The sequence below is a fragment of the Vigna unguiculata genome, chromosome 1 (assembly GCF_037176805.1).
Source record: "Vigna unguiculata cultivar grain cowpea cultivar isolate G323 ecotype 2 chromosome 1, ASM3717680v1, whole genome shotgun sequence".
In the NCBI taxonomy this organism is placed as follows: Eukaryota; Viridiplantae; Streptophyta; class Magnoliopsida; order Fabales; family Fabaceae; genus Vigna; species Vigna unguiculata.
In genome coordinates, this window is record NC_140792.1 from 30438558 (window position 1) to 30462663 (window position 24106).

Consider the following 24106-nt stretch of genomic DNA (forward strand, 5'->3'; position numbering starts at 1 on the left):
TTTGATTGCCAAGTTATATACTTTAATATTTAACTATAATATTTATAGTAAATTACTCAAGCAACCGTCTTATAAACAAATTTTTCTAAATTAGCATGACAAAAATGTGTAATTTTTTTATTTATATTTTTTGATTAGCATAACAGAAAATATGTAATATTAGTCATGTTTTCTTGGATTATATGAATACTTTCTTTGGAAACAATTCATCATATATTGGTAGTGAGCATGATGAAGACATTGGTTCTTGATTTTACTGTGATTGTCATCTCATGGATTACTTAAAAAACTATTTAAATATTTAAAAATAAATAAATATATATTTTTTATGTGAGTTGGTGAGTCAATCCACTTAACCCACCAAACCCATGATGGGTTAAGTCGGTTTGCAAAATTTTGGGTTCACTATAAAGTAAGTCGAGTTAGATTCACTCATTTTCAATCTGACTTATGGTGAGCCAACCCGTATGAGCCGGATTGGTTCATTTTGACATATCTATCTTCCCTAAAGAAAGACAAATCCTGAAGGAGGATGAATACCTTTGGAGATAAAGACTTAGAGTGTTGGAAGTGCTTTTGGAAATCTTGACAAGATATATGTTCGGCTATGTAAGAACACAAACAATTGCACCAAACTATAACAAAAATTACAACCAAATATAAAATATTATTTTAAAAAATTTAAAATTAAAAACATTTGACAAAAAACTGTGAAGTAAGTACACTTTAGGTGAAATGAAAAAAAAAATTGAAACCAACTCATTTTATTGTGAAATACTTTTTGAACCAAAACATATACAAGTTTGAATCACTTGTAGTTAAAAAATATGAATGCAATAATATTATAATATACCTCAATTCAGTATCCTAAGCATTAACTTGTCCACTAAATTTTTCAACTTCCTTATATAGGCAATGCAACACATCCATGTATCATTATGGGTGAAATAAACTTCTTCATTACATGCTTTGGTTTTTACTTATGATCTGTTTCAACTTTCAATCATTTCACTTCTTTCATTCACAATAATTAATTGCCTATTATGCCTCTAGATAGCATTTCTGCTTATTTAATTCGCAATAATTAACTCTTTCCATTATTATCATCTTCAATTAGTTACCGCTTGAATTTGTTTACTAGAGTAGGAAGGTAGGCTTTGTGTCATTGAGACTTTACATAGAAAAGTTTTTATAGTGTTGAAAATAAATAAAATTATCAAATAGAATAGACAGTTATTTACACGTGAAATAAAAAATGTTATGTTTTTAAGTATGAGTTTAATTTTCATATTGATATTATAATTTAATACATCCCGATAATTGATTTAAAATGAGTACTTTACTAATTAATTATTTTTACTTGTATCGCCATTTATCATATAACGGGACATGCTTACTTGAATTTTTGTTGAGGAAGATTTTTTATACATAAATTGTATTGTACTCATCTGAGTCGGACATCAAGGCAAATCCTTAGATATAATATTAATGATGAGTCTTTCAAAAAGATCCACTTGAAAGATACAAAATCAAAGAGATACGTCTTATATAAAATATTGACATCATCTTCAATTTAAAATCTTAAGATAATAAATTTATGAGTTTTATTTTTTATGTATAAGCATTATCTCACTGCTCAAAAACTCAGATTTGTTATTGATAACACATAATTGAAAGTCTACTTGAAAGTATATATATATATATATATATATATATATATATATATATATATATATATATATATATATATATATATATTTTACGTTGAAAATGGCAAAGAAAGAGAAGAAAGAAGGAATGATTTGAAAGAGAAAAAAAGACACGTGAAAGAATGGTACTAAAGAAAAAATAGGTTAAGATAATTTTGAAATTAAGTTGAGAGTTAGATAGAAAGTGTAGTGGTAGCATTGGATAAGGAAAAAGTCATAGGGATCATTAATTTGTAAATCAAAAGACTAAGCAAGTATTTTAGAATGGTTGAAAGTCTTAAATATTTGAAGAAATGATGCATAAAATTAAAAGGAGTGGTCGGTCCTTTGAGTAAAAAGCATTAAAGAGGAGGCTTGAAGGGTTCCATCCTCTTCCATGGTTGAGTTTGAATGTGTTCATCAAAGTCATCAAATACATACCCCACAAACAATTGACCTTCGTGTAACTATCTACAACACATACTTCTACGTAATCTTCCCATCCTCCTACTCCTATTTCATGTACTTTCAAACCCTTTTAATCTTTACAATTTTTTCTATCTCTCATTGAAAAATAATATGCTTTTCTAATCACCTTCTAAAAAAATCTCCTCATATTTGTTTTTATCACCAAAAACAAATATAATACATAGAAACAATATTAACCAATAATATATACTATATATCAACTTAATGTATTACTCAAATATGCTTAGATTAGATTAATTAAGTGTCATAATAGTCTTGTCATGTGATTAATACTCTAAGTAAGATATGATGGACCACTAGTTGCAATCACATTAAGAGGTGAAGATGTTAATGTTTATTAGGCCAAGACGAGTTCCATCTATAACATGGATGATATTTTTTATTTTGGGTTAAATATGTTTTTGATCCCTCAAGTTTCAGTGAAATTTGGAATTAGTCTTTCTTCTAAACTTTATGCTAATTTAGTCCTTCATTTTTAAAAATACGTGAATTTAGTCCTTTTAACCAAATTTTGTTAAGTTTATCTGACGTTTTAAGTGCATTTCATGACAGTACTTGAATTGTTTACACCGTTTGACACATTTTCGCTTCATTGTTAACTTAAATATTATCATAAAATGCGTTTAAAAAAGTCAAATAAACTTATTAAAATTTAGTAAAAATGAATAAATCTATGCATTTTTAAAGATGAATGACTAAATTGGTATAAAATTTCGAAAAAAGACTAATTCCAAAATTCACTGAAACTTGATGGACCAAAAACATATTTATCCTTTTATTTTTTTTTGTTTGTCTATCATCATTTGTTTGTGAGTAGAAATTACAAAACTAATTTATGAAATTGTGATGGGTTTATACTTATCATAGTTTATTGTGATAAATTATTCAGCGTATCGGTTAAAAATTATTTTTAACAACATTTCTTATCGTAAAAGCCAAGTTATAAAATAATAAGTCAAGATGGTTGTTGCATTTTTTTTCTCCCTCTCTCTCACTACTTTCCTTTTCATGGTCATTATAAAAACATAGTATTAAAAATATCTAAACATAATTTTAATGCATGTCCCCTTTTCATTTACGTCCACAATGAATTTTGGGTCCATTTGTGCTTCGGTAATACTAAATTTCGTATAGTTGTATTTTTTTTTATTATATATAGAATTTCTTTAACTAGTAAAGAATCAAAGTTGTAATAACTAAGTGGTTAATTAAAATTGATTTCTAATTAATCAGTATAAATGAAGAAATGCAGTGTCATAGTTTTAGTTTTAGCCTAAGTTTTGCTTCCCAATACATTTTGTACGTGTCCATCAGGCTTTCCAGAAGAAACCACACCAACATTGACATCACTTGCATATTGTCAACAAACAAAGAAAAGTTAGTACTATGTGATATTCAATCAATTAATAAATAACAAAACATATAATTAATTATATGTGCAGATATTTTTAGTTAAATTGATATATTAATCATTTTTAGTTAATTGAAATTCTTTTTCTGATAATAAAAAAAGTAATTTAAGTAAAAGTTTAAGTTTCGATTGCGAGAAAGTTTATTGTTTTGAATTGTTAGTCTGTCTATTGGTAAATTTTCTTCTCTTTGATTTTTTAATTATTATCATAATTATCATTGTCATCACTTTATCATCATTTTTCCGTTGTGATAAATTACCACTAACTAACTTCACTACATTTATAATTATCACACATTTATTAACTATTTTTATATCATGCTAATCATCTCTCATTCTCATAACCATTACATAAAAAGATTTAGATTATATATATATATATATATATATATATATATATATATATATATATATATATATATATATATATATATATATATAATCAATATGACATAAGTTTTACTCTATACTGAAAAACAATTGTGCAGAGATAGAAATATTTTGGTTTTTTAGGTGAGAAATATTGTGAAGGAAGTAAAATAAATAAGTGAAATTATATGAAAAAGAGAAAATTAAAAAAAATTTGGTAGAAAAAAAGGAAGATAAAGAAGAAAAAAAAACATATAAAAAGAAGGGATATAATGAATTCTACTAATTTTTAAATTATTTATACTTTATTTACTCTTCTTTAAAAAAATGGAACTTATTTTCATTTGTCCTTCTTAATGCACCATTAGTATTTTAATTAAAGAGAAACAATTCTGCCTTTTATCTAAATTTAGTGATAAAAAAATAGTAAAGTCCATCTAATCTTTATTTAATTGCTCCCTTTCTGAATCATACCAAATGGTTAAACGTTATCATCTTGAATTATTATTATTATTAGGGTTAAATATATTTTTGTTTCTTAACTTTAAGTGAAAATTGAATTTAGTCCCTCTTCAAAATTTTGGTCTAATTTAGTCCTCCAACTTTAGAAATGTTTGAATTCAGTCATTTTAACCAATTTTTTGAAAGTTTATTTAACGTTTGAAACACGTTTCATGAGAGCATTTGAGTTGTTTACCCCGTTTGACACATTTCTACTTCAATGTTAACTAATAAACTATCTTGAAATACGTTTGAAACGTCAAATAAACTTAATAAAATTTTGTTAAAAGGACTAAATTCAAACATTTATAAAGTTGAAAGACTAAATTGTGTCAAAGTTTTTAAAAAGAACTAATTTTAATTTTTACTGAAAGTTAAGGGAAAAAATATATTTAACCCTTATTATTATTATTATTGTTGTGGTCATAAATGTTTGGCCTACATGTCTCCTTCCATGGTTGTAGAGAAAGTGGTAGATTAAGAGGACTTAAATATTTCTTTACTTAGTTAAAAGTAGTAATAAATGTTTGTTGTTTTTTACCTCCTTTTTCTCCTTTACTTTCTTTATCTATCTCTGATTCTTGCACATGGTACAACCTATTGGTTTATCTTTATCATCTCATAATAATGTTAAAGAATAATAGTGGATATTAATTAATTGTGAAAGCAAAATTTGCTTATGATGGTAAGTGATAACGTTTATCTAAACTGGTCATACACGCAAACCCTTCTTCTGGACCGATTAGGTAAATACTAGCATGGTACCACACCCTACTCAACAATAATATTACAAATCACATTTACAAAATCATCTCAATATATGTACTTTATGTACACCACTTTTGTTAAGGTTTCCAAGTCAAACAATCAAATTATTCATTATTCTTTCTAGTAGTTATATTTTTTTTTTCTAATTATAAAATTGGATTTCAAAATATCATTTAAGAATATTCACGCTAATATGCTCCTCTTAACAATTAACGAAAATTATATATATAAATTGAGTCTTTGAGATATGTATATCTCATGCATGAACTAATTATTTATTCATTATAACAAGTGATATAATAAGTTTAATAAACTTTATTAAAATAGATTATGATCACTACTAAAATAATTCATATTTTCTCCCAATTTTGTTTTGAAAATTTTTTCGTCAAAAATACTTACAAATTTTGTTGTAAAAAAAAATTATAAGAAATTGTTACAAATTTTCTTGCAAAATATTTTGTATAAAACACTTTTTACAATAAATTGTGTAGGAAATACTTACAAATTTTATAATTTTGTAGGAAATGATTATCCATAAAGGAATTACTTGCCAATTAAAATTCTTTAAAAAATGACACAAAAAAGTCTTTTTTTATAAATTTTTTTTAACAAAATTGTAAGAAAAATTTCATGTAATATAAGAATTTCTAACAGTAAATATTATATTAAATGAGTAAGTTTAGATCTAACTTATTCATAAAATTAATTTGTAAGATAATAATCATCTTTATTATATATTTTTAAATTTATTATTATTTATAATTGACGTAAAACTTCCAATAAATATATCAAAATCTTCTGGGTTTGAAAAACAGAGAGCTTCAACTCTTTTTATTTTCACTTGAAGAAGATTTTCAAATATGAATATTTTAGTATGAGAAAATAATGACCAAGATAACGTGTAATTTAATGAAAAGTTATATAAATAAAACGTGTGTATAAAATGAAAACGAAAAATAAAAAAGAAAATAGAGAAGCACAGTACTGAGTAGAGTGATACTGATCACATATTCTCACGTTTTGGATCTGTGTATAGAAAACATTAATTAATTAGAAAGCAACTTATCTCACTTTCAAAGTTTCAACTTAAAACTTTTCTAAAAAAATTTAATGTCCAAATAGGTCGCACCGTTCACTGTTGATGTGAAAGTATTACGTAATTTAAAGTCCAAATCGCCATTAAATGTATTGTATATACCAAACTTTATTACGTGATTATCCTATTTCACCTACACTATGTAAAATAAGCCTTATTAGCGAATTAAATGAAAAATGGAAAGATAATTATATTCTATATTTCACATGGTCATGATTGTAACACCTAATTTAGTAATATCAATTTATAGTATTACATAATTGATAAAGAAAAGTATAAATCAACATATAATCATATAAAATATATTTACAAATTTTTTATAAGAAAACAAAACTAAACATTTTAAAGAAAATTAATATTTCATCAATTAAGAGAATTTATACAATATAAAAATACATATCTAAACAACAACTACTCTCTCTAAGAAGACCATCAAGAGTCTCATTATTTCACACATTCACTCACATATATTATCTTATATTTATGTAAAACATATGATCGTTGCATGTTGACAAACCACAACATAACATATAAGATAAGCTAGTACAACTATAAAAAACCATATGTATTATAAATTTTCTAATCATCTAACTAGCCAATCACATATAACAAAAAAAAAATCAAATATCTACACAAAATATGCCCTCTCTAACATAAATCACAATTTACGGGCTCTCAAGACTTAGACATTTGAATCATTTATGAAAAACACATGTATTGAGCTAACTCGGAGATTTTACATCTGTCATGTGAACACTCAGTAAATTTTGGAAATTACCACATGGGCTCTATTACACCCTTAATATATCAGGACCTATTTCCTCATCACCATGACAAGGTTAATTTCTATAGTTTGCTAGAATGGTTCCTTTTTCACACAAAAATTCCAGTATAGAAACCTTCATCGATTCTCACAATTAGATATCTTGTTCTGTGTGAGTTGGATGCTAATTAAGTCAAGATAATCTTATTAGCTCTTCAATACACTCTCATCACATCGACATTCAAAACATCATATTTCTCATCACAAATTATCTTCATCATTCATACAATCCAGACATCACATTTCTCATATCATCTTAAATCATTACACCATGTCATGTATATGTATTTAACCTCAACCCAAACTCATCACATATCATTTATTTCAATTGAAATGTTAACGAAGTGAGAAATGTAATTTTATCATGACAACCCAGAAATCAAACTAAGGTAGTACCATCACCTTATACTTGTCGCTAAAATACGAGAATTCCTTGTAGCTTATTGTCAAGTAAGCTCCCAATGGTACTAGGTTTCCATACCTAAATATGGTATGGTGTTATCCAGTTTTAGATTTTCGTTAAACCATCTAATATTGTATAATAATGATGAATAACTGAACTCATCACTATCAACCATGATTACTATAACCATTCATACTTGACAAAATGATATGAAAATTACATGTAATGTGGTATTAATCATTCTAACTAGTCCAACTTCATTCTACGTAGATATGAATCCATACAAAATAAATGTTGCACAAAAATAAACTTAGAATAAAATTATAAACATCAACTTTGTTTCTAGAAAAACATACAAATAATCGAAATAAAAAAAAAAGGACAGAAAACACGGACTTCCACTAAACTAAGGTGTTAAAAGAAATTACACTCGAATGAGTAGTGTCCTTATGAAAATCTTTACCTATTAAACCTTCAGTAACTAGCATGAAATTAGTCCTTATATATTCTATGAAATATTTTATATAATGGAAATTTTCCTTAACAACTAAATACTTAATGCCATTGATTTTGACTTGGTTGTACTCCTATTATTGTTGGAGAAAAGAACTCATAATTGATTATCGGAAATTCACAATAGAGTTTCAATGATTTTTCAATACCATTGACCACATGCAAACTTATGGAAAAGTTCACAATCATATCTCAATGTTGGATGCTTCAAAACAAGTAATAAACTTTATGGCCAGGTTGAAGAAAATACCATAGTTTGTTTAGTAGACTTTTAAGAGATAATTCCTCCAACCAACAAATACATGTATCTAGATATCAAGTGTTTATTGTCTTCACATCCAGCAAAATCAAAGTGAGAAAGTGACTAGAAATTTCTTTTGCACTTCTCATAATTTTTCTAAGTGGAGAAGTTTGATTTAGGAGAATTTCATTCTTCTTACCTAGACTCTTGTTTGTTGAAAACTTTACATAATAAAATTCCCTCATATAAGGAGATTCAATTTATAGGAATTAATATGTGCTACATGTGTTCTTTAAGCAAGCAATAATACAATGCTGCCAAATTATGGAAGGTTTCAACAAAGTCTAAATTTGGATTTGGCCATATACACAATTTAATGGTACATCTAGATGTCATGTAATTGTTTTTAGAAAAATGTGAATATTGATATTACTAACTTTACTATTTTAAAGTTCTTTGATATTTGAAAAATATCAAAAAAGAAAGTAGCGCACTCCAAGTCATTTGGAAGATGCCTAATATTGGTTGGATTGACTTTAACACTGATAGAATTGTTAAAAAGGCCTTCTTAGTCATATTGCTTTTGGAAGCATTTTCAAGGAGTTGTCAATAAATTTTATTATTACTATATTGACACTAAATATTTCAAGGAGTTGTCAATAAATCCTTTTATGTGGAGTTTATTATTACTATATTGACAATAAATATTTTTATGAATTGTAGTTATAGACGCTTGTGGTTAGAATGTGACTCTATATTGATTGATCAAACTTTTTAAAAGTTGTGATGATATAAACACTAAGGTTTCTCATATTTATTGTGAAGACAATCATTGTGCTGTCAAATTTCCTAACTTTGAGTTAGAAGTAAGTTGTTTATAAACATGAATTTGGTTTGATATTCTATGTTTTTATCTTTGTTTTTTCCTTTATATGAAGTATTTTTGTGAGATGACATGATTATTAAACATTAAGATCAACACAGTCGAGACAATTTTCATATTAATAAATAACAAGGGAACCTTTTTAACAAGATATTTATACAAATAAATAATGTGTAAACTTAAATAGTTATCAAAATGGTTTGAATGAACAAATTGATCAGATTACTCTGAGCCAAAAAAAAATCATAAAGTTAGATTAATTTTGATTATATATATATATATATATATATATATATATATATATATATATATATATATAGGTAATGTGGAGTTAAGGTTAGGCGAGAAAGAGAAGGGAAAAAGTAGAGAAGAGAGAGATAGAAATGATAGAGATGGGTGTGGAAGATGAAAATGAGAGCATCGACACCCCTCATCTAACATTCATGATGGACCAAACAAAAACCCTTTTTCTATCATATGTGACCTTCGTAAATAAAAATTTGCAATAAAGGTTCACCACAATTTTACTTGCTTGTACACAAGATACAGTAATTTAGTTCCAACAAGCCATGTGAAATAGGAATCTAGTGTACAATTGTTCTATTCAACCTGTTCAAGATTATGCTAACATATTTAATATCAGTCTCCTACTTGTTTCTACCATTCAAACTTTCTTGATTAGAATTGATTCTACTTAAACTCTGGATTTTTTTTTTTGTAATTTAAATTTTGAAGACACATTAAAATAACAACACAGAAAAATATGTATAGCATTGGTTTTTAAGCCTACCCATAACAATAACGGTTTTTTTCAATGAATTTTGGCTTCAAGGGAGCATGCAGCAACTGAACAAAAATGCTATAACTCAAACCAGTAGAAAATAACTAAAACATTAACAAATGGCTGTAATGGGGTAATGCAACTAACTAGAGAATAATGGTACAACATGTGAAGCCCTTAAAATTGTTTTTTTTTTTAATTTAAATACTTCACTAATAGTACTTCTTAATCTGCATATGATACACATACACTCCATCCTTTGATCTAGCTTTCCTCAAACTTAAAGGTTTCCAAAAGCCCAGAGGCTACAATCTGCATTTGATCAAGTTCCTCAGGCTTTCACTACGTATTGCTAATACATTCTACGTACAGTAATAGGAGGATTTGCGCAGTCAGTCTTCATGGACAGAACAATTTCCCAGTTTCAATGGAAGAAGGGTCAGCAAATTTCATCAACACATCAACAAATGCAATTGTTTTCCTGCCCAAAAATAGAATTATTAGTACAAAATGAAAGATAGAAAATGCAACTTCTTCCGTGTTCCAATGTAGAAAGCACAAAAATAAGAAACCAAAGTTTGGCTAACATCGAGTTATATAAGAATCTATAATTATCATTAAATAAAGATAAACCAAAGCTTTCTCTCACCATTTGTGATCAGTTAGATGGATCAAACAATGCCTGTGTTTTTACCAAAAGCAAATTCTGTAGATATGCGTCAATATGGAAAATGTAGAAAGTGTAAATTGTGTTACACCAGCATCAGATTTATATTATAGATATAAAACATTCCACTTTGCTGATCTGTATCTGAAAATAATAATGCCACAGAAAGCATAGAGTTATTGTGACACCTAAGCCTCAGAATCACAATCAGTGGAGGACCTATGTTAAATTGATGGGGTGCATTCACTCTGTGTATAACTGAAATTTTATACTTTAGCCCCTCATTTTTTATATATTTAAACCTACATCCCCAATTTCTACTCTGACGTCAAATTTTCTTTTACTATCTAGTTTCGTTCATTCATTCGGTTCCATTTTTAACTGAGTACTTTTCACTTTATTTAGCTAGACAATCTATTCCGTGTCAATTTATCCATTCCATGATGATGATGATGATGATAATTATAATAGTTAATACTATTAGATTTATTTTTTAAAATATATTGTCCCCAACGATCCGAGATCCTGGATTTTCTACTATCACATTGAGCAACCACATCTTCTACTAGTACAAGATACAATTCATAACATGTAAAGATCCTATGCAAGGCAAGAATATTACTAACACACATTTGCAAATCTTCTTTATAAGTGTAGAAGTAATTAATATATCTAGGCAATCATGATGTGTAAGCTAGGAGGTTGAGTGTTGGATAACCTCTAACCTAGCACCTAGTTGCAGCCTTTAATGTTTCAACTTCTTTGTATCTCCTTCATCATATATATAAATATCAAGAACAGTAGAGGGGATTTCATCAAGCCCTCAAACATATTTTGTCTGTTTTAATCTCAACTTGGTATCAGAGCGGGTCGATCCCGCTCTGGTTTTCGTCTGGTCTGTCCATCGGCACTTGTTGCCATCGTCCGCGGCTGTCCGCCACCATCCGTCACCGTTAATCACTGTCTGCAGCTGTTCACTGCCATAAAACACTATCCAAAGCTACCCATTGTCACTGTTCACAAAACCGTCACTGTCTGCCTCATTCTGCCGCCGTCCGCCATTGTTCGCCGCCGGCCGCCGTCTCCGGCCACCTCAGTTTTCGCCGGCGACCACTGGATCTGGAGCGCCTCTCCGAGCAACAGCCACCCCCATCGGTGCCAGAACCAGCCTCCCATCCACGCGCCCCATCTTCTCGCTGCGAACAGGCGCGTCGTCTCCGGCCACCTCAGTTTTTGCCGGCGACCACTGGATCTGGAGCGCCTCTCCGAGCGACAGCAACCCCCACCAGTGCCGGAACCAGCCTCCCGTCCACGCGCCGCGTCTTTCTCCGCTGCGAACAGGCGCATGCAGCCCACGCGCCGCCTTCTGCTGATCGGAACGTCACGGCGCCACCTCCGTAGCTCTCGCCGGAGTCTTCTGCTGCTGTTCTAACCCTCAAAACTCCGATTCAGTGAGGTCCAGACATCACCCTTGCGGACATCTCCCTCGGTCGTTTAAAAATCTCCACTGTTTTTTGCGTTTCTGCGTTTCTGCTCTCTGTTTTGTTCCCTTGATCAGAAATGGCCTCTGGAAGTGTTATTTCATTCTCTGGAAGTCCTTCCATTACTTCCGAGAAGCTAGATGGACAAAATTACCTCTCCTAGTCCACTGTCGTCGAGATGTGGTTCCTTGGTCAAGGACATCATGACCACCTTGAGAAAGACGGAAGCCATGTGCCTCAAGAAAAAGCCGAACAGTGGAAGCAAGCAGATTTTCAATTGTGTGCCTTGTTGTGGCAATCCGTGGAGCCGAGACTGTTAATGTCTCTTAGGGCATTCAAAACATGTCACTCGTTTTGGAAGAGGACTCAGAATATCTATGCCAACGATATCCAACGCCTATATGATTCGGCGGACAAGTTGGCATCTCTGAAAATGACCAATCATGACATGATCTCCTTCATGAATGAAGCACAATCAGCCGTGGAAGACCTGCGGATGTTTCTCGAAGTCGACGCTTCAGATGAAATGAAGAAGCTGGACAAATACTATATGGTGATGATTCTTCGCGCCATTCATCCAGACTTCAATCACATTAGAGATCAACTGTTGACCTCTCATGAGGTCCCTTCCATGGACACCCTGATCCAGCGTATGATTCATGTCCCGAAAGTCCCAACACTTGAAATTCAAGAATCTCATGCTCGAGTAGAATCATCTGTTATGGCCGTAACTCGAGGAAGAGGAGGACGTGGACCTAGAGGAGGTGGACGTGGAGGCCGTGGACGTCCTCAATGCACGTATTGCAAGAGGATGGGTCACACTCAGGAAAACTGTTACTCCTTACATGGTTTTCCTTCTAAGACTGCCAATGTCTCTCAGGCTGACACTACTGAGTCCAAGTTCACTGAGGACGAGTATCAAGAGTACCTACGTCTCAAGTCCAGCAGCCTGACACAATCATCTCAAGCCCCGAGTACTTCAACAGCTTGCATTTCTCAATCCATTGACAGTCACAATTCATGGGTAATTGATTTCGGTGCTTCTGACCACATCTCTGGTAATACCTCTTTGTTCTCAACCATTTCATTTCAAGACAAACCTCATTTTATAACCCTTGCCAATGGCTCTAAAACTTCCTCAAAGGGAGTCGGTCGAGTCATCCTGTCCCTCCCTAACTCTAAAATCTGTCCTTTTTGTCCCTAATTGTCCCTTTAATTTAATTTCCTTAAGCCAGTTAACCAAATTGTTCAACTGTTCAGTAACCTTTGATCACAAATCGTTTGTTATACAGGAGCGTGGTTCGGGGAGACAGATTGGAGAAGGATATGAAGTCGGCGGTTTATATCATTTTGGATCTCGTCCACGAGTGTCATGTGTTGCAGCTCCTAGTCCTAAAGTGTTACATGATCAACTTGGTCACCCTCATCTGTCCAAGTTAAAAAAAAATGTGTCCTGAACTTAGTGGTCTCCAAACCTTAGAATGTGAATCATGTCAACTAGGAAAACATGTTAGATCTGCTTTTCCTAAAAAGTCTCTCTCACAATGTAATTCTAATTTCTCCATCATTCATTCCGATATTTGGGGACCTAGTCGTATTTCGTCTTTTGGTTTTAGGTATTTTGTTACTTTCATTGATGAATTTTCACAATGTACTTGGGTTTATCTTATGAAAGATCGTTCTGAATTGTTATCCATCTTCACATCTTTTTTACACGAAATCAAGAATCAATTCGGTCGAGTAATCAAAATCTTAAGAAGTGACAATGCCAAAGAGTACTTCTCATCTGCTTTGTCTGCAGTTTTAAGTTCACATGGTATCTTGCATCAGTCCACTTGTCCCCACACACCACAGCAAAACGGTATCGTAGAAAGAAAAAATCGACACTTGGTTGAAACTGCTCGTACACTTTTGCTTGGTGCTCATATCCCTATCCATCATTGGGGAGATGCCCTCTTAACTGCATGTTTTCTTATTAACCGGATGCCCTCCTCCTCTCTCAATCATAAAGTCCCTGTCTCCATCTTGTTTCCAGATAACCCTCTTTTTCACATTCCTCCTCGGGTTTTTGGTTGTGTATGTTTTGTTCACGACCTGTCTCCAGGTCTAGATAAACTTTCTGCTCGTGCTCTCAAATGTGTCTTCTTGGGCTATTCTCGTCTTAAAAAGGGTATCGATGTTACTCTCTTGAAACCAAGAAATACTACATGTCTGCCAATGTCACATTCTTTGACCAAACCCCTTATTTCTCTTCCTCTGTTCAAGACACTCATGTCATACAACAAGTCCTCCCTCTTCCTGTGGTTGAGTCCCCTATCTCAGATGTCTCTGTCAACCCGAGTCCTACTCCACCTCCTCCCGAGCCCCCATCCCCACCTACTGATACCTTCCCGAGTCCCGACCTCCAACACAGGATTCTGACGGATAGTCCTATTATCCAAGAATATGGTGAATTCTCAGATCCTTCTCCTTCGTCTCTTGCTCCCATGCCTCCTGATGAAGGTAATTCTGGTTGGCCCATTGCTCTCAGAAAAGGTATTCGTTCCACTCGGAACCCCTATCCCATTTATAATTTTCTTAGTTATCACAGATTGTCGCCTTTCTATTGTTCTCTTTTATCTTCAGTGTCTTCTGTTCCTATTCCCAAAAATGTGAAGGAAGCACTTGATCATCCTGGATGGCGACAAATCATGATTGCAGAAATGCAAGCTCTTGAACACAACCATACTTGGGAGCTCATGCCCCTCCCACCGGGCAAGAAGGCGGTTGGTTGTCGATGGGTATATGCAGTTAAGGTTGGCTCTGACGGTCAGGTTGATAGGCTCAAAGCTCGATTAGTTGCCAAAGGGTACACTCAGATTTATGGCCTTGACTATTGTGACACTTTCTCTTCTGTGGCGAAAATGACTGCTATTCGACTCTTCTTTGCAATGGCCGCCATTCGTCATTGGCCACTTCATCAATTGGAAATCAAGAATGCTTTCCTTCATGGTGATCTTGAGGAGGAAGTCTACATGGAGCAACCTCCTGGATTTGTTGCTCAGGGGGAGTCTGGTATGGTGTGCAAATTGCATCGCTCTTTATACGGCCTTAAACAATCACCACGTGCCTGGTTTGGAAAATTCAGCTCCATTGTTCAAAGTTTTGGGTTAAGACGCAGTGAGGCAGATCACTCGGTCTTTTACTCGCATACTTCTCTTGGGAAATGTATTTACCTAATAGTATATGTTGATGATATAGTCATTACAGGAAATGATATTGTTAGCATATCTCAATTAAAGGAGCACTTGTGTAGGCATTTTCAAACCAAGGATTTGGGAAGCCTCAAATACTTCTTGGGCATTGAAGTGGCACAATCTAAACATGGCATTGTAATCTCTCAAAGGAAGTATGCTCTTGATATCCTACAAGAAACTGGTATGATTGATTGTAAACCAGTAGAGAGTCCTATGGACCCAAATCAAAAGTTAACAACTGAAGAAGGTGAATTATTCTCTGACCCTGAAAGATACAGGACGCTGGTTGGAAAACTAATTTACCTCACCATTACAAGGCCAGATCTATCCTTTGCAGTTGGAGTGGTTAGTCAGTTTATGCAGTCTCCATGTGTTGGCCATTGGAATTCTATCATCCGCATTCTAAGGTACCTAAAAAAGGCTCCCAGGCAAGGATTGTTATATGAAGATCGAGGAAGCTTTCATGTCTCTGGATATTGTGATGCGGATTGGGCAGGATCTCCTATGGACAGACGATCTACTATTGGATACTGTGTATTCCTTGGAGGTAATATTATTTCATGGAAAAGTAAGAAGCAAAGTGTAGTAGCTAGATCGACAGCTGAAGCTGAATATAGAGCCATGGCATCACTAACATGTGGACTTATATGGGTGAAGCAATTTCTTCAAGAACTTAAGTTTTGTGACATCAAGACTATGAAGATGTATTGCGATAATCAAGCTGCTCTCCACATTGCTTCAAATCCAGTGTTTCACGAGAGAACAAAACATATAGAAATAGACTGTCATTTTGTTCGTGAAAAGTTATTGGCAAAGGAAATATGTACTGAATTTGTGGGATCGAATGACCAACTCGCAGACATGTTGACCAAGTCATTAAGGAGACCTCGAATTGAGTTTATTTGTTCCAAGCGGGGTACATACAATTTGTATGCTCCAGCTTGAGGGGGAGTGTAGAAGTAATTAATATATCTAGGCAATCATGATGTGTAAGCTAGGAGGTTGAGTGTTGGATAACCTCTAACCTAGCACCTAGTTGCAGCCTTTAATGTTTCAACTTCTTTGTATCTCCTTCATCATATATATAAATATCAAGAACAGTAGAGGGGATTTCATCAAGCCCTCAAACATATTTTGTCTGTTTTAATCTCAACTATAAGGAGCAGATAATTTTGCAATGAACAGTTGGTCAGAAACACACCAACAAATATAAACCATAACGTTTGGTCCCTCCTCTGGAGAAAATTGCAAAAGGATTATTCATCTATCCTGTTTTGTTTCATTTTTTTGTACTGCATAATCAAGAAAACACGCCTTAATCTTAATACTAGTTTTGCAAGAAAACTGAACAAAAGATAAAAACCAGAAGGGCAAACAATTCCAATATTATTATTGATAATGATCATAATTGCTGTGACAATGATTTAATCTATAAGGAATGAATTTGAAAAGGAAACAGAGTAGAAAAGGTGAATCAATCAAGCAAAAAAGCAGGAAAAAAAAACACTATCCTTAGGGCAAGCAATAGATTTGATTTTGTATACAGATATTTTTGGAGGAATTAGCATTAGAGACTCACAGCTATTGCATATTTTCAGCTGCTTCCGCTTGACATGCTTATTATCCCCTTGGCTTATGGTCTTATGCTCCTCCATAGGGTGATACTTCATAGACGCCAACTCTTCTTTTGCAGTATCAAGCCTGCGCTTTTCATCTTTCTGGTACAATTTTGTGTAAGTAACAACCCAACGAAGCTTTACGTGTCATACGGAAATCAACACTTACATAGAACAACTCCAACCCAGCAATCTGTTGCTTACAAAGCTTTAGTTCCATCTCAAGAGCGTGTATCCGACATTCAGCAGGGACAGCACTCTGCTCAACCATTTGTTTTTGCCTACTCCGGACAACCTCCGGTTGCCACACATTCAAAGCTACAAAGGCTTGTCTACAAAAACAAAAAACAAAAAAAAAACATCATAAATGCAGTAAAGCCTACAGCAAACCCATCATGGAGCAAAAAATACAGCTCATACTCTTAGAATATTGGGTTTAGGTGCCTAACTCAATCTTGTAAAATCAGTTGGTGAGGTAAGAACTATCCGAACTTCATTTAAGCCATATTTGTAGTCTATGTGAGACAAAACACCATCCAGGCTCCAATTGAGTATCCAATGATGTAGCAACTATGGCCTCCAATGAGGCCAAGACTATGGCAGCTAAGGGTAACTATAATTTATTTAGGTGACTTCCCAATGGATAAACATTACAATAGTCAATAGATACAAACCTAAGAAGAGTAATATTAAGTTCTTAATCAGTAGTTACCGGGAAATGAAAAATCAATTCACCCCATTACAGTTCTGTTATATAAACAAGAACATTAAAATTCACACATAACACCAAAAAGATAGCATAACCAATATGTTGAAAAAGATAGCATATAGAATCGGCATTAGCATTCAACTACAACAGAGATGAATAAAAAAAGCCTTTGGTGTGTGTGTGTGTGTGTGAAATGAATGATTAAGTGGGTAGAGTACCTGGCCCTACGCAAATTGGACAAGTCTTGAGCGGTTTGTGTGGCTGTGGCGGTTTCTTGAGCAACACGTGTCTGAATTTCTCTGAGTCTTCTAGAATGTTCCGCAATCTGGCTCTCCTTTCTCAACACAGCCCTCCTATGAGCAGCTATTCTCCTCTCCTTGTCCCTCTCAAACCTAATTACCCAAAAACTCACTTCATAAATAAGTAATAAAATTTGAACTTTGAAAATACCCAGATAAGAAAATCACACAAAAAAGCAAAAGGGCGAACTAAGAAAAGTTGAAAACGCGGGACAGGTCTCGCACCTTAATTTATATAGGGATTTAGAAGAACCGGAAGAAGAAGAAGAAAGATGGGGTTGGGGATAGTCGGCGGAGAGAAGGCGGTTCCAAAGAAGATCCTCGGAGGAGAGGCGGCGCAGGCGGCGGCATGAGATGGAGACGCAGCAGAGATCCTTGTAGCTGAAACCGCTGTTCTGGATTCCGATTTCTAGGATTCGGCGCCACAGTTCTTCCGGGAGAAAGGACATTCTCCGAATTCCAACATAATGTTAGAATGTGATTATTGTAGCCTATAATATATGCAATAACATTTAGTTATATTTCCGATAAATATATGATCTATTAAATTAAATTTACTCTGTAAAATGTTAATAAACTTTTTTTAAAAAATTTAGATTTAACTTATTCAGTCAAAAAATTCAATTAAAATATTGATTTGTCGTAAATATATTTTTATTAAGAATTATATTACAACAATTTGAATTGCATCCCGTATAAATCAAGTTGGTAGAGGAAAAACAAGGAATTATCTATATTATTTTTAGACATGTTCAAGTATGTATCTAAGATGTTTCATTTGAATAGTCCTATATCCAGGTTAAACTAATTTGCTATTTAAATTATACAAGAAAATCACTTTTAGTCGACTTATTTATTTTAAGAATCAAATATATATTTAAGTCGTGTAAAATGATAATAATAATGTATTTTTTTAAATTAAAAATAATTTTATTAAAGTATATATAGCGCTATCATAATTTATATATGAAATCATTATATTTAAAAAAAATTAAAATTATTTTTATTTATGTAACTTAAATTTTAAAAATATAATTTTGTATGTTTTTTTATTTCAGAATTATCTTTTAAATTTTTGTAAAATATGATCAAAGTATTGTATGTTAGTTTACCACAATGTTACATTAAATTTAAACATTATAATTCGTTGGTAAATGTCATTTAATTTGACATCTTTAATTATTTTTATCAAATAATTTGTAATGAGTCTAGATAAATAAATTTATCAAATATTTCACTTTCTTTTTACAAGATTTTGTATTACAATGTTTATTACTAAACTTAATAACCTATAAGATTTATATTAACGTGACTTTAATTTGTTTTTAAGTGAATAAATTATAGTTTTTTGAGCCACTTGTAACATATTTAAAAAGGAAACATTTCTTTATACATAGAATCTTTGAGTGATACTTATACAATTGTAAACACTAATGTTAATAGTGTTAGTTGTTAATGGTTGGTGATTGTTTTCTACATTTACAGCCATTAAAATTTTTATTATATATTTAGTTGAAGTTATTGTTAGCTTTATGAGAATGATGCACTCAAGCTCAAAACACAGCGGTAAAACCAAGACAACTAAAAATAGGGCAATGATTAATTGATATGCATGAACTCAGCATATGCCTAACTTGTTTATGTAGAAAAACTTATGCATAAATGCTTCGAGCACGATTAGCACAATTTTAGAATGCTGGGATGAAATGAGGATTATAGCCAATGTGATTATGCTTCGCACAACAACATAATCATGATGGAGCTAACTCAGAATAAAGCATAAAAGGGTAAGATAAATCCACTTTATATTCTAAACGTGCCACTGGTATTCATAATTCAGGTATGTACACAAAATCAATTGCAAGCACGCCAGTATACAATGCACTAAACTAGATTAAGGTGATGCTAAACTGTGAATGTCAAATGATAATGTTGGAGGTTTAAGCATACACAACCAAGGTGTACTATATGCAGATTTTCTGGACATATTTGAGGTTCAAATCATAAACATGACATTGAAATAACACTTGGAAAGCAATAATAGAAATTCCATCTACATAAGGGTAAATTTTGTACTTTGTAAGGTGATATGGATTGTGTCTCTATGCAAGCCATTTAGATCACTTTCGACGTATGGTTAAAATTCTATTGCTAAAGTTTATAGAGTGAAATTTGTGGATCATAGTGTATAAACCTTACAATTACCTAATTTACTTGTGTACATGGAGCTTGAGTAAGCTTTTCTACTACATTCACATGCTTCGTTTTTTCTACTCTTACTTCATTGTCACCTCTTCAATTCCACAATTATTCTATTCCTTTAATGGAAGGATCCACTCTAGTTAAGGTGACACCATATTATTATCCTCGTAGTCAACAAGAAAAAAAATGAGAAGTTAATGACAAATATGCTTTAAGAGAGAATTGTTCAATCAAGCAGGAGCATTTTTTTCATCTCATGTAATCCTTACGAAGAAGAAAGATGATTTTTGATAAGTTTATGCAAATTATCAAAATCTTTACGCCATACCAATCAAAGATAGTTTTTCAATTCCAATGATGGATGAATTAATCAATGAATTATTCGATACTTCTCTTTTTATATGTATATTTGAGATAAAATTATCATCAAGTTGTGTTGACACTAAAAGACATATAAAAAAAAAACACATTTCACACACTTAGACACTTTGAGTGGTCTGTCATGGCTTTTGCCTTGACCAATGCTCTGACTATGTTTTAAAATTTAATGGATGATATCTTTAAAGATATATCGTGGAAGTTTGTTCTCATTTTCTTAATGAATTTTTAATATATGATTTTTCATGGAATAGGCATCTATTTAAAAGTTCTTTTCCATATCCTTCAACAACAATAATTATATGTTTGATTTTCTAATGTTCATCTAAAATGTAGAAAATTGAGAGTTTAGCCCATATTCTTTTAGGCCTAGGTGTGGCTATGGATACTTCAAAGTTGAAAGTTGTCAAAGAGTGACTTTAATTTATTTAGTACAAATACCAACACGGATACGAAACACAACATAGACACTTCGACACGTGTAGTCTCCAAAATGTTGGACACAAAAACACATATCTATATAATAGACTATAATGAATTATTTAATCTACCAACTAATATTTATATACTCAAAATAACAAGGTTAATCAAATATAATAATCTGAATATATTATAACCTAATACAAAAAATAAATCTAATCCATCTATCTAATATTCAAAAAGTGAAAAATAGTGATCATATAAAATTTGTTTATTATTTCTATAATCATAATAAAAATTTATACAATAAATTTATAAATTTATAAGTTTTTACAAAATAATTATATTTATCCTTGTGTTTTAGCTATGATAAGATTATGTAAAAGACAAATATTTCAAATGGGACATTTCTCCAATAGATGTCGTGCGAGTATTGGCTTTCGATACACGAACACGTCATTTGTGAGGCGAGTCTAAACTTCTTAGACTTTAACAATAAATTTTAAGCAATTGCAAGGATTTCTCAATTTAACTAGATATTATACATGATTTGTGAAAGGATATGCTTGGCTAGTAGCACCTTGATTGACTTATTGCAAAATGTGCAGTATGGCCTACCGCCGGACCATCGGTCAGGTGGATCCTCATTTATGAAGACAACCGACAGGACGCACGACCCATCGGTCGGATGGCCACACCAAAACCGGAATCAATAATCAGGTTTAAAACGCAATTGGGCCATGATTAAGAAACCCTAATCACAGGCCCAAACCAAAAACTATAAATAGAAGCCCAAGGTAGGTTGGTAAGCACCTTCAACTCGCATTTTATTACAGCATTTACTGCTACCTACCGTCAGTCTTAAACTGACTTAAGCATAAGAGCCTTTTCGACAGGTACCCCGATCGCCCGACCAGCCGAACGGGAGGAGAGCCGAGCTACGGAGGGAAATGCAAGACCTGGATGTTAACTGTGGACGGATCCGAGAAGAGCTTGACTGGACGACCGAGCAGCAAGAAAAAGAACTGTATAAGCTCGTTAAGGAAGACATCAGACAAGAGGAGAAAAAAGGTAATTGAAGTGTTGATTGTAGGTGTTTGGTCCCTACACCCGAAACACAAAAATATGCATTTTACTGGAATGAAGTACAAAAATTCAATAGAAGGATGCACTTATGACAACAGCGATGCTACCGCTTTCCAATTTTTCAAAATTGTGTTGTTTTGGAAACGGTTGCATCAAGCTCATAAAAGCGATGTTGAGTCAAGGAAACCATCCCATAGTATATTTCTCAAAGAAGTTATCTATACAATGTAAACATAATCAACATATACATAAGAAATGTATGCTAATATGAAGGCGTTGATTGAGTTTAAGCATTCCTTGGTCACAAGTTTGTAATTAAAACTACTAAAAAAGCTTCAAAGAACTCTTTAGACCAATGGTTGCAAACGCCAAAGAAGCATGAGTTGATTTCAGAGTATTGTATAAACTGAGAAAAGAAAATATCCGGACAAATGAGTTGTCAAGGAGTTTTATGATGGCATGTTTTAGGCCTAATCAATGGCTTAAGAAGGTTGCAAAACTAATTCAAACTTAAGTCAAATTCCTCACAACTAGTCACCTCCCAAAAATTTTGCCATTAGGAAGAGAATTGTTGTTCAAGAAGCACGATCAGTACTGCTCTGACAGGAGAGGTACCTATGACGACCATCGTACATTTCTTGGAGGGAAAACAAGGTACATGGCAAAACAGGAAAACAATGTAGTATCATGTAGTCAGAAATAGAATGAAGATCACTGGCCCATGGAATATAAGAGATTATGAGAATTGAATACTAAAGACATCTACAATACAAGGGTCGTCATAATCGGGACCTAAAGCTTAAAACCTAGGTTTTATAAGAAACTCCATTGGAACATGCTGATATGGTATGAGAAGATCTTCAAGACTCTGTCATTAGAATTAAAAATTATTTCTCATGTTGCAAACGCTGTACTTACAATGAATGAACTATAAATAAAAAATTATAAAAATGTATGTTTTATAAAACTCTTAAGTTAGAACAAAACTTACAAGATTTTAAAAATAACGTGACATACTAAGATTTACATGAAGTAAAATAAGACTTTATACCATGACTCTTGCATTAGAGATGACCTAAGAACTTTATAAGTTGCAAACTCTAAACCTGTGAAAATCTACAATTAGCAATCGCGGTAATTCGCAGTCCTGTTTTTTAATGATAGAATCAAGCCTGTGAAAGCAGATAAACACTTCATTAAAATGAAAAAAAAAAAAAAGAAAAATAGGCAGATCTGCATGCCCTATGTCCTTACGAAAGTGCAAATTCCAAACATTATCAGATTATTTAGATGAGCTGTCTATGGAAGAAATTCTTCAAACCCAATTGAGAATAGGGGGATAAAGTATGTTTCAATTCCAAGACCTAGATAAAAGGACTTATGTTAAGAGTGTAGAATACCAGTAGATAGTATTGATATTAATTTGGATTTATAAGGTATATAACTTGGAGCGTCTATAAGGGGGAGGTCAAGACCCTAAAAGTTAATTTGGTTGATATTCATACAGTATCACTTCATTCTTATAACAACAGTGAGGAGAAAGAGACTCAAATCTGCCCTTCCCCCTCCAAAAAAAAAGAAATGGACCATGTGTAGCACTTGAATTTCAGTTTATAGATAAGGACAACCATAAATAGATCTAGAAAACAAAGAAGACAAGGGGCAGGACACAATACACTAAAAGCTATTCTCAACAAAGTAAACAACTTAGAACTGTATAAGAGGCAAAACATATTACTCAATGGCATAAGAAGGGAACCTTTAACTGCTGCCAGACTTAAATCAATCAGATATTTGTAAGCAAAGTTTGTCTATAATCTGCAAGGAACTAATGGTAAGCCATGCATAAATACATCCTCAGTTACACACCATATACTCAAAGTTCTTGCATGAACCATGAAATTTACTTGTTTACATTATAGTATTAGCATATATGCAGATCACTCTTTTCATGCACATTATCTGGAAAAAGAAAACTCTTTTCATGCACATCAATATGTAATCACCCGTCAATGCTACCCTCTTGCTTCAAGTCAAAATTTC

At 32.5% G+C, this 24106-nt stretch overlaps 1 protein-coding gene across 2 annotated transcripts; it reads right to left on the minus strand.

The window, feature by feature from the left end:
* Positions 1-10035: 10035 nt before the first annotated feature.
* On the minus strand, positions 10036-18473 carry LOC114173405 (F-box family protein). Of its 2 annotated transcripts, none has more exons than XM_028057799.2 (5): positions 18203-18473; positions 17897-18070; positions 17139-17301; positions 16933-17071; positions 10036-10450 (listed from the first exon to the last, which is right to left on the minus strand). In XM_028057799.2, coding segments are annotated over exons 1-5 (702 nt in total). In that variant the 5' UTR covers positions 18427-18473; the 3' UTR covers positions 10036-10448. The 2 variants fall into 2 exon arrangements, with proteins under 2 accessions (XP_027913600.2, XP_027913592.2); XM_028057791.2 differs by lacking the exon at positions 10036-10450 and adding an exon at positions 16554-16645.
* Between the last annotated feature and the right edge of the window lie 5633 nt (positions 18474-24106).

Excerpts from the sequence above, each read along its gene's own strand:
- LOC114173405 (XM_028057791.2), bottom strand. The coding sequence starts at position 18,426 with ATGTCCTTTCTCCCGGAAGAACTGTGGCGCCGAATCCTAGAAATCGGA. Across the intron at positions 18,071-18,202 it reads AAATCCCTATATAAATTAAG|GTTTGAGAGGGACAAGGAGA; the intron begins GTGCGAGACCTG and ends TTGGGTAATTAG. Across the intron at positions 17,302-17,896 it reads TCCAATTTGCGTAGGGCCAG|ACAAGCCTTTGTAGCTTTGA; the intron begins GTACTCTACCCA and ends TTGTTTTTGTAG.